Below are 12,266 nucleotides of genomic sequence, written 5' to 3'. Positions count from 1 at the left end.
ATAGTTTAGTGATCGAAGCGATTAGGATTTGTGGGCTCATGGAAAATCTTGGGGCTGTTTTTTTGAAGAATATAAAAATGGTTATACCAGATTTCAGACTAACTTCAGCCAAACACATCTAATACTGTGTATCAGCAGGTACCAGATACTTTTGGAAAGGGTATGAAATAGATTAATGGCCAAGTGCTCCTTCCTCTAACATCCTCTCCAGATCTACCAACAGCTTCAGTATTTCTGAGCTAGCATTTTTTTTTTGCAAATGGGTCATCACACATGCAAGTTTCTACTTGATCGATTTCAGTTACTATGATTTCAACTAATTCTGGTATTTCTTAAACTGAAATGGAAAATATAAAACCTGGAATCCCAAATTGCACGCAGAGGCAGGGCTATACTGATTTTCAACTCACAATATTTTTCAAAGATTTGTCAGAAACAATCACATGAAAACTGAAAGGACAGAAGAAATGATTGCAAAATTAAATTATTCAGTTTTCCATGGGGACAATGGAAAAAGGACAGTCTTTAAAGGATTAGAACATATCAGCAGCCACAATCCAATCTGCAAATGCTGCAAAATTGAAAGATGATTACCAGTCCTGCTGAAGCCACGCAAGGTCAAAATTTTAATGAAGTCCCACCAAAAAATGCATAAGCAGTAATTGCATGAGCAAACTGAAATTCTGAGAAGGAAGGTTAACCAGGAGATAAGATGGAAGTCACAGTTAGGACTGCTGAAACATTAGTTCAAACACTCCTAACCTCCTCATCAGAGAAAAAGATATTGTAACACATTTTCCTCATCAGGGCAGATTTTCTCAGCTCAATTCCATGCCTAGAGATAAAAGATATGCATATCAGATGGTATGTGTATGTATGGAGGGCAGCAAGGGACAATGCCCCACTTCTACCTCCAGAGTCCTTTTATCTCTCACGAATTTGTATGTGCTTGGCCTTTTTATTTTAAGTTGACAGCCTCTGATGTCCCAGCACCAATACACTCAGTGCGACACTTGGTTAGTTCTTTTTCCTGTAATTTATATCTTGTACTCTGAAGCTTTGCATGTGCAGAATATCAAATGCATTAAATTGCAAGCATTGAGGCGACTTGTGTACGTCTACTGAAACTGAAAGAACACAAAATACCATCTCATTTGAAAATTAATCTTAGCTGCCCATTCCACTTGTGAGCATTCCCTTCAGCAGAGTGCTTCCTCCCATGCCGATTGCCTCATTATTCTCAGAGGAACAAAACCGGATAAATAGACACTTACTCCTTCTATCGCACAGTGTTGAAGAAATTCTGTAAGTTAAAGAAAAATTATGTAACCTAATCACAATTCAGAGGCATCCCAAAACATTCACAAGACCTTTATTTATACGGGTATGAAAGTACAGCCTTGCAACTACACATAACTTATGGAGCTGCAAAAACATAAAAATGACATTCTATTAAATAGTTTGACCTCTTTGTTTGTTCTTTATGCTGCAGAGAATCAATATAAACCATTCTGGTGATATTTGCTGATGGTCGTTGATGAAAGGAGGCTGAGGGGAGACCTCATTGCTCTCTATAACTACCTGAAAGGAGGTTGTAGAGAGGAGGGTGCTGGGCTCTTCTCCCAAGTGAGGGGGGACAGGACAAGAGGGAATGGCCTCAAGCTCCACCAGGGGAGGTTTAGGCTGGACATTAGGAAAAAAATTTTCACGGAAAGGGTCATTGGGCACTGGAACAGGCTGCCCAGGGAGGTGGTTGAGTCACCTTCCCTGGAGGTGTTTAAGGCACGGGTGGACGAGGTGCTGAGGGACATGGTTTAGTGTTTGATAGGAATGGTTGGACTTGATGATCCGGTGGGTCTCTTCCAACCTGGTTAGTCTATGAAAGGAAGATGGAAAAAAGAGACGTGTACAGAACACGGAGTCAAGAAATCTATGCTGTTTTGAACGACCTCTGAGCAGGCTCGGACACCTCTAAGGATGGGGCAGGGGAACCTGTGCCAGGGCCTCCCCGCCCTCATAGTAACATTGTCACAGAACGGATTTTTGCTTTTGCCAGTGCTTGGTTTCGCTGTTGCTGGGATTTTCGCCGATGCATTAAATCACTGCTGCAAAAGTCGTTCAAAACAGCTCATTATTTTGTTATTAAATTACATTGATAGTTTTACATACAGCATATCAAAGCGCTAGATGAATATTTTCCTTTCCAGGATCTAAATAGTCTTTTGGGAAACCCGTTTCAAGACCAGGGGACAAAAAAAAAGCATCTTTCCTCTCAGGCCCCGCCGCTCCGCCCTCCCGCGGGCGTTCGCCGTTCCGGGCGGCAGGCGGAGAGGTCTCCGCTCCCGCTCCCGCCGCCGCCTCCGCCGCCCGACCCCAAGCCCGGGCGGTGCAAGGAGCGGGCGGAGCCGGGGGCGGCGCTGCCATCACCGCCCTCTCCCCGCTCTCTGCTCTCCCCCCTCCCCCGCCAAGCGGCGGAGCCTGCGCAGAGCGCGGCCTTGCGCGCGGCCCCTCCGCCCGGCGGCACGGAAGATGGCGGAGAGCGGCGACGTGCCCCCCCCGGGCTGCTCTTCCTCCTCCTTGAAGGGGCTGCGGGAGCAGATGGGTGAGAACGGGCGGGGAGGGAAGTGGGGGCGCCCCGGGGCCGCCGCGCTTTGTGTCCGCGGGGCGAGGCGGGTGCTGCTGCCCCGCTTGAGGGAAGTGTGTGTGTGGGGGGGGTCCTTCGGGGCGCGCGCGGGCAGCGGGGGGGCTGTCCTGGCGAGGTGCCTGCGGGGGGGAGGATCTGCGCGGGGCGGGTGCTGGGGGGGCTCCTGGCGGGGCGCGTGCAGGCAGCGCAGCGGGCGCAGCGCGGGGGGGGTCCTTGGCGGGCGCTCGCGGGCAGCGGGTGCGGGGTTGGGGTGGGGGTGTCCTGCGGGGTTCCTCGCCCCGGGGCTCGGGCGCTGCTGCGGGTGCGGGGCGGTTGGTTCCGCCCAGCCCCCGGACCCCCCGCCCCGCGCTGGCGGCTGCTGTGGCACTGATGGGGATTGGATAAAAGGCTTGGGGTTTTATTGTTTTTCGCTTTTTTTTTTGACGTGTCTTCAGAGGGCTGAAGAAACTCTGCGTGGGTTTTGTCTTGGAGTGTATTTATACTCAAGTCCCTAAGTGATTTTACACTCCAAAATGAGTGTTGTGTGTGTGGTTTCAAAGCATAATTTCATACCCTGTGTGTGTGATGTGTGTTCCAAGCATCATTGCGTATTCTGTATGCGATGTGTGTTCCAAATCTAATTTAATATTCTGTGTGTGATGTATGTTCCAAGTGTGATTTCATATCTTGTATGTGTGATGCGTGTTCCAGGTGTAATTTCATATTCTGTATGCATGATGTGTGTTCCAAGCATCATTTCATATCCTGCGTCTTACGTGTATTCCAAGCATAATTTCATATTCTGCATGTGTGGGGAACGTTCTAAGCTAAATTTCACTTCTTGTAATTTACCTGCAGCACCTGCTGCAAACGTGGCCAGAGTTCTGAAGTAAGAACAACATTCCTGTCTTTCCAAATTATGTCTCAGAAACATCTGTAAGAGAAACAAAATAAAGTATTTATAAATGCTACTGGATAAAGGGTAGATGTGCACGTAAAGTGTAGATGTGCATTCTGTATGTGTGCTGTATGTCTCAAGTGTAATTTCTTAGCTTTGTGAGTGAGCCATTAGAAAAAGTAAACAATTTCTTATCTCAGACTTATAAATTATCTCTTTCCTAATTTTGTATTTTTTAAGTTAAATAATGGCTTCAGAAAGTGTGGTTGTAATACACACGTTTCTTAAATAGAACCATAATTCAAAAATCACTCAAGGACCAGAGATAGCTAAACCACTACCTGACATTTTCATGTATTATTAGGGAACAGTAAGTTTTCAGTAGTGACTGAAGTCAGATGAGCAAACCATAAAGTCTAAATATGCATTTTTACCTGTTATAAAAAGAAAGCATGATCTAGGTATATTAATCTTCACTCTATAAGCTTTTATTTGCAATGATAGTGGTAAGCTGCAATGAATAAAAGATTTGATGAAGTGGAGATGGGGGAAAAGCAAAACGCATCCAATGAAAGCCAGACTGGAAAAAAATACAACCGTCTTGTCTCCTTTTAGTAAGGACTGGGAGTATGATTCCTTATTCTACATACCAATGACTCTTGCAGTATCTCCACTGCTATATATATTTAGCAATATCGTTTAGTTTTATATTAGTCCTGTGAGGAACAGAGAGTTGTATTCGATGATCCTTATGGGTCCTTTCCAACTTGAGATACTCTGTGATTCTCGGTTTGATCTAAACTAACAAACCTGAACTATGTGCAGAATCTACACTTGACAGCGTGTTGCTTGATTGTTTTCGAGGTACCTGTGTAATGTAATAGAGGAGGTTGCTGGCAAAAGGTCCTGAATGCACAGTTCTCCTCTGGCAATCTTTCTTCAGTGTGTTGATATCAGAAATATTGTTTAATTACTTTGCCTTTCTCATTCAATACTAAGACAATCTGTTGCGCCAAAGGAGATAACTATCTGCCAAAAGATAGAGCTTCTCACCTGCACAGACCGTATCTATTTGATCCTTATCCTCACAGCTAGAACTGCTGATGCTGCTGAACTGTGGCTCTTAAGTTTTTCTAAAGCAGAGGGCACTCAGAGTTGCTGACTGCTGTCATGACCTAGATTTGGTCCCAAAACCAGAGGCAAAATGTTCTTTGAGCCAGGAAGCTCCATCTCCCTTTAGACATGCACATGTTCTAATATGCACATCATGTTTAAAAAAAACCAGAAACAAACTCCCTCGCTATATCCTGGAAAGGCTAGACCTTGATTTTTTTTTTCCTTGAGGGGGTAGAAGTCACTGAACCAGAATCTAAACTTCCATTTACATCGAATGCGTTTCTAGTTCAGTTACGTGCTAGCAGATGAACTCATTGCAAATGTGAACTGAAGCAGTCGTGTCAGAGCACTGCAGTTCTGCTCCTGTCTTGTCAGTGGCACTCCCTCGCTCTCTGGGGAAAGCAGATGGTGTTTAGAAATCATCCTCACAATCCAGTGGGTAACAGCGGAATTTGAAAGATAACTGCCACTGTATTTGCTGCTGTTTGGTGAAGTTGTAAGCAGCAATCAAGCCTGATACTGCAGCTGTTTTGGAAAGATGTAGAGGAAAAAAAAAAAACAGAGGAGGAGCCTTGTTCTGTACCATTCTACTGTTTGGCAGATTTGGAGAGGAACATAAATTTCTGCCTTTCTAAACTCAGTTGACTTCGTGGGGAACTTCTCAGTGACAAAATACCTGCAAACTAGAAAACTTACTCCCAGTTTCTGCTGGTCTGCAAGCAATTATGTGCTTCACAGTCTTAATCAATCTGGAGAAGATGTATATACAGAACAAATACTGTGCTGTGAGTACCTCCAGTCCTTTGCCAAAGAGCTTGTGGTCGGGAATCTCACAATTAAGGCCAATAAATAAAAATTGGCAGCATCTTGCTGAGAAACCACAGCTCCTTCTGGTAGTCCAGCTAGGACGTGTATATAAGTTTCGTATAGAAACCTTTTGAATAGGTTTCTCTTGCAGGTCATTATTTCAAGGCACTGCTGTGTTCTTTTTCCTTGCTTCCAACTCTGTTACCAGCCTCTTGGTACTGGTTTGTTCTGTGGCTGATTGAGACTTGTTAATCATTTTAGTCCTTGAAAGTGTAGAATCCCATGGTGACGCTTGTTGCTAACTTTCCTACCAATGTGGTAAGTTTAAGGAGAATCTTTTCCTTGCCAATTCAAGCTAGTATTGAGGCTGTAATAAAGATTCTGCATGCCAGATTATGCTTGCTGTGTCAGTTCTGTGATTCCTTGGTAATAATTTTCAGCCCTTACACACTTATCTAATCATATTTTTTTTTAGGTAGACAACAAACAGAATTTGCTACAACAACATTTTTATTTGTGATGCATTAACGTCACTTAAAATGAGGAATGAATTGTGATTATATGCTGTGATGCAGCAGTGCAAAAATGGTAGTTTCTTACTCCATCCTGGTGATCCATGCTTGCTGCTGTCATCCTTCAGGGCTGAAGAGGAACTTTGGCTCCTGTTCTAATACCATAAGCACTGCTGAGCTTGTTAAGATTTGAGAAGAGGGTAATGGTCAGTTGCTTGTGGCTTACTCAGTAAGTGAGTGTTTTCTTGAGTGGTGTGGGTAATCAGAATAAAAATTGATATAATTTAAGCTGTTGTAGCCTACACTTAATGTTTTATCTTCATTTTCACTGAAATACTCAAATCTCCCATCCTGAGAGGTAGAGCACGTGTATTTGCTTTTGCCAGTCCTTGGCTTCACTGTTGCTAGGATTTTCATAAAGTATTGAATCACTGAGGGTTGTTCAAAACAGTATATTAAAATGCTATGTGTGTATTTTCCTTTCCAAGATCTAGATGATCTTTTGGGATCCCTGTCTGAGGACATGGGACAAAAATAAAGTGTCTTTTTCAACAGATCTAGCTGCAGGCATAATTCCCATGGCCTACGTGGCCAAGCCCAGTTTGGTCGGAAGTTGTCTAATAAAATAACAGCTTCATTCCGTGTCATCAGTTGTTTCTACTATATAAGTGACACCATCTGGCTTTGTCTGTCTTGCTTGGAGCAAAGCTCCTGGTAGCTTCTTTACCAAACGTGTATACACAGAACTGGCTTGAAAAAAAGGCTGTGTGGATAACTAATAGTGAAACTTCATTGCTCAAACAAGAGTTGGGAACACAAACAGGTGTGTCTGGTCTCTAGGTAATGGTTATAAAATGTAACTTAAGAACCCAAGTTCATACCAACACCTGTAGAAGTGCTCCTTGGCAGATTCTTGGTGGTCAAGTCCTACAACAGAAGCTGGTGAGTGCTGTCTAGAGAAAACGATTTGGGGTCCAGAAGTGTCTGTCAGCCAGACAACCGATGAATGCACCTCTATATCAGAGCTGCCTGCTGCAAGAGGGAGAATTTACTTTTGAATTTGGATCCATAGAAGCCTTTGGGTTGCACAGAGTGGTTGTGAATAGAGGTGGGCTTCAAAACTTGTCTGGGAGGCTGCAAGACAAGGAACCTATTCCTTTGCCAGGGTTTTGATAGCATGAGGGTGGTACAGTAAAAGCATCTTCAGTGTTCAGTTGTTGTCTTGATGGTGTTTGTACGAGTGACTTGTCCAGGTCCCATCTGTGGAGAAACGTGGCCCAGTGAGTGGGACATTCAACTGGCATTCGCTAGGTCTGGCCTCAGCTTCTTGTTTTGTCAGATTACTGATAACTCGGGAGATCTTTTAAGGTTTTTCTGTGCTTCCATCCTTCTTTCCCTGCGTGGAAATAGTAGTTGCACTGCTTTACAGAGTGCCAGAATGGTAAATGCAAAGAACTTCACAGAAATTGGATTTTATGTAGATCTCAGTGGAGAGAGGGAACATTCCCAAGTCAGGTTGAGAACTTAATGTAATTGGAATGGCTGTGTGCCTTAATTTCATTTTCTTCTTGTTCATGGAAATGCAATAGTACACAGTAGGGATAATTTAATGCTGATTCATAAAGATCTATACTATGTATTAGGTACTTAACATTTTGAAGATTAGTTCCAGTTCCAAGTGGTTTATAAAAAAGGTTTTATTCTAATTTAAAACTTCAAATTCTTGAGATTTCTCCAAATGCATTCAAGAAAGAAATCCAAAAACAAAAAACCCCTCAAAGCCATAGGAATAAACAGCGTAGTTTTGGAAATTTCTGCTACAGAATGTTCCATTCTTTGCGTATTTCTTAATGTGTTGAAATTACAAAAGATAAAATTGGATTCCACACTTAAATTCAGATGGAACTAATAAACACTGACATGCCAGAATCACAGCTTTATTGGTGAAAGCCCAGAGGTACTGTGGCTTTTACTGTCCCTAACTGTACAGCCTCGATATGTGACTGAAATTAAGAACTGCTGCTTCTTAATACACTTGTGGTTTTCAAAAAGAAAGCAAATAAGAATATTTAAAGTACTGATATGCTATTATTAATTCCTAGTTCTTAAAAGTAATGAGTTAAGAAGAAAAACACTGGGTTGCAGTGAGATAAATGGAAGAAATACTCTGGGTTAGTTGTGATGGTAAGGGATATCAAGTGCTGCTGTCTCTATACTTGATTAAATAATTGGATATGCTGGCAGTCAAATAAAATTCTGAGCATGTGATTTTAATGACTTCTCTCAATATGACTTATCAGATGACTTGTGATATTTTAAAAACAAACTAGAGGCTTCAAATTTCTGATCTACCACAAATAAATTAGCACCATTTAGCTTCCAATTATGCAACTTACAACGAGGTAATTCGTGATTGATGAGATGCTTTCAATGTATTTGCTCATGCCCGGCCAGTAATTAAAACTGTTCTAGATGCTGGTGATTAACTTCATGGAAGAAAAATCAAACACTGCTGGATGTGTTTTTGTTAGAAGGAGAAGCCTCAGCTGCCCTGTGTGCCTGTGCTGTTCACTGTGCTTAGACAGACACAAGTGTTTGCTTTTGAGGAAGGCTGGCCAGGTTGCTTCACATTTGCTTTCTTTTAAATTGTTTTCATTTTCCATTTAGTTTTGAACTTCTGCTTGCTAGGAAGAGGATACACAGCTGAAGTTGCCTTTGAAGAAACAGGTACCGCTAGCTGTGCTGGGAGTACCTCTGTCTTTCCTCATAGTGTTTTTTGCATTCAGAATTCCCAGGGAACTTTCAAAATACTGTTGGCTTTTAATTTACAGGCACCCTCTGCTGTTCACATGCACTGACCTGAATCTTGGGAGGGAGCAAAGTGGCCTTTGAGTCTCCTTCTCTGGGCAAGCAATTTAAAGCTTCCAAATCCCTCTCCCAAGACCAAGAGGGATTGACTACAAGAATGCAGAAATCCTGTAGGGATCTTTATACTTAAAGAATATAATTTAATAGAATACGTTTATTCATTATGCTTAGTTTTACTAAGATAATTTCTTAAAGGAACATCATTTTGCTGCTCAGCGATGTGTAAGTTGTGTTCTGGACATTCACAACTCAGCATGGTTGTCTCCAGACCAGATGAGCTAGTGTCACCTCAGTCACTTTCAGATATCTCTGAAAGATTTTCTACCACTAGGTAAAGAATTAAGCAAAAATGGAGTTTGTTTGTTTGTTGGTCTCTTCCGGCCTTTTATCCTGCTTGGGTTTTTTTACACCCACTTGTCATTTTTTGTTTCCCATTCTTACGCTCTTCGGGGCAGGGACTGATTCATAGTTACTTTGCTGGGGTCTTACATTATGTGTAGTGGAATGCCTTGGAGCTTTCATTTTTCTGTCATTTAGGTTTTTCATTCCTTTTACATTTGGCACTACAGAGTTGGCTATAGACCATGGGTTTGCCGTGTTAAACATGCTGCAGAGCTGTCTCGGTCTTCCAGCTCTGTCATGATGCACGGCTGGACCGAGTGATTTGATGTGAGGCTGGAGGTTGGTCCCGTGGGGATAAATGCCACCCTTTTCTTCTGCACCAGAGATGGTGTTTGAATGAGCTCCAAAGTTGCCATAAGAAATTCATCAAGTGTGAAAGGCAAAAGCAATAGTTTTCATTCTGTCATGTAATGGAGCTATTATCCTTCTGTGTGAAGAAAGCTCAAAATGGTGTTTTCACAGGGTTTGTCTCAAGTCCGTTGTGACTTGTAGTGCTAGGCTGTGTTCTTTGCTGGCATTGTTTGAGCTGGGTGTACTGAACAACAGCCAGCCTGCAAACAAGAGGACAAAAGCATTTGCAAGAACATGCTTCCAGCAAGCAGAAGAAGCCAGACTGCTCAGGAAAGGGGGAAGCAGTAGGCAGAAGTTAGCTGATTTCCAGTGTTAGAGACGGTGCAATACAAAAGTAAGAAATAACGCGACGGGTAATGTTTTACCCATTGATGTAAAAGAGGAGAAGAGAGCAGAAGTTTGTCTTGAAGTGACATTTTGCAGTGGCTGTGCAGGAGTGTGAACAGGAGTCAGGTAAAGGCCACCTCCAGAGCTGGAGGAGTGAAGCGGAGCTGATGGGTGCCTGCCTGCCTTTGACCAACGCTTCAGCTAGAATTACAGCAGGAACTAAACTGCTCAGAGCAGAAGTGGAACTGCTGTGACATCTGTAAAGCCAGTCCAATGAGAGGGACAAAACATGTTAACCTTTTTTTTATTTTTTTCCTAAGGTACTCTAGGAACCCGAGGCATTAGAAAGTGTTATTAAAGAAAGAAAACTGTCTGGACAGCAGAGTGGGTACTAATAATCTTCCACTCTGTTTAAAACTCCAATGTTTTACCTTTCTCGTTCTTCTGTACCTGTTAAAGCTGTGTCTAATTCTGTCACGTTTAGAGCATTTAATCTGTATACACCTATATATACGCGTTTCATGGATGTCACATAACTACTGACTTTCACAATGAATCCCTTGAACTTAATTAAGGACATATTTATTATAACTGATTTCGTTTTAGTTGAGTGTATCAAGATACTTTGAAATTTCCACTGCGCAGGAACAGGTAAGTACTGATTTTGGTTACGCTTGGAAAGGTTCACAAGGGACTTTTAGCCATAGTTTATTGCATCAGCATTGCAGTCAGTGTTTACTGTATCTTTAAAATAAATCACTCAAGGTGGATGAAAGCAATTTCTGTTTGTTTTGCAGTTGATGAGAAAAGTTTGTAGTTGCAAACCCACAGAAACTGTGAAGAAATATTTTCTTTGCAGCTGAAATGAAGCCTTAATGTATTCTGGTGTAGAATCTTACAGAGAACAAGCACCTTAGTGCCTTGCTGTTTCACTGAGAAATACAATGAGCTCTCCAGCCTCTCCAAACCTCTGCCTTCCCTATGGCTGTGTCTTACTCAGACTGTGCTCCTGGACAGCAAAGACAACAATGCATGGCTGCTTCCTAAAGAACACAGTTGGGAGTGTAAGGCTTGTGTATCCTTCATGCAGAAATCATCAGCTCCAAAGAGGTCATTGTGCAGATAAGCTTGATAAGCACAATGCAGTAAACAGATTAATAACTAATGCCAGGTAGAACAGGGAAATTCTGAGAGTTGCATTAAAGCTTGCGGTGTTAGGAATGTGGAAATTGGAGAGATGTCAGCTTTGGGAGGGCCTTTTTGTGCAGATCATGTTATATCAAAGGAGATGGTGAAAAATGGTGTTGGTTAAAAAAAAAAAGATATATGGATCATGGAGAACGCGAAGGCTTTTCAGCTTTGGGAAGGTGAGGAGGAACCATGGGGAAGTGAGTGTGGCATAGGGGAAAGTGAAGGCAAGAGAAAGCCAGTGAGTGACTGAGAATATTTACTGTGGTTTAATTTCATTTCTTTCAAATGACAAATAACAACATACCTTACTAATAAAGAGCCCCAGATTGTGAAGCCGTGTGTCTTTTTCAGAGAAGGAGGTGGATTTAGGTTTTCAGCCCTGTGTGCGCGGTACAGGCAGTGCTGCTTACCAACCTTCTGATGGCTTCTGCAAGAGCTGATGACGTCTCTTTGTCCTCCTTAAGTGTTGTGATGGTGGTTGCTTTTCTCATTAAGTAAAGAGAAGCGTAACTCTTAGCTGAGAAGTGTGAGCAAGATTAAAATAAGAGAATATAGGCAGTAGCAGGAATTGGTAAGACCTCTGTTGGAGACGTGTCACGAGCCTTTGGACACACCTGATGTGGCTTTCAGGCAATGCTATATTTGTAGCATCTCTGGCTGTGGGAAGTCTTTTAAGGACAAATTTTGATTCCGTGATCTATGCTTTTATTACATTCAAGTTTGATTTAGATTGTGTGCTTCCTCCAGGGAAAAGTATACAGAGATCAACCCACAAATTACTCCAGCAGCCTTCCCGGTGCCTCTCCGAGTGTGCCATCAGCTGAAAAAATACAGCAACATGCCTGTGAGAATGCTTCAACTGTATCTTTGTAGTTTTTTCGTTTGTGGTGTGAATTTTTTTTAATGTTTCAAGCCCTTATCCTGAATGTGGATGTTTAAGAAAAAGTAAAAACTTATATTCTTGCAAATATTTCTCAAATACTTACTTGTGGAGCTGCTAATTCGAGTACTACAGAGGGATGCTTGTGTCAAGAGTTTTCCAGTGGAATTGATACTTGTGGTGAACTGAAGAAATCATCCTAAGCTGCCTTGAATGTTGAGAAGAAAACCAGATTGTTGTAGAGAATTAGCTGCAGAAATGGACTTAAGGGGAGGAAGGTACGTAGGTAAT

General features: G+C 42.4%; 1 protein-coding gene across 2 annotated transcripts in view; it reads left to right on the top strand.

Annotated features, from left to right (window-relative positions):
- Positions 1-2,456: 2,456 nt before the first annotated feature.
- Positions 2,457-12,266, top strand: part of MAP7D3 (MAP7 domain containing 3) — a 43,483-nt gene continuing 33,673 nt past the window's right edge. For both annotated transcript variants that reach the window (XM_069867744.1, XM_069867745.1), the window contains exon 1: positions 2,457-2,602. In XM_069867744.1, coding sequence (XP_069723845.1) covers positions 2,530-2,602 — 73 coding nt within the window. In that variant the 5' untranslated portion in view covers positions 2,457-2,529. The remainder of the gene's footprint in view (positions 2,603-12,266) is intronic.

The sequence above is a fragment of the Phaenicophaeus curvirostris genome, chromosome 13, assembly GCF_032191515.1.
Source record: "Phaenicophaeus curvirostris isolate KB17595 chromosome 13, BPBGC_Pcur_1.0, whole genome shotgun sequence".
Classification (NCBI taxonomy): Eukaryota; Metazoa; Chordata; class Aves; order Cuculiformes; family Cuculidae; genus Phaenicophaeus; species Phaenicophaeus curvirostris.
This window is presented reverse-complemented; position numbering and strand designations above follow the sequence as displayed.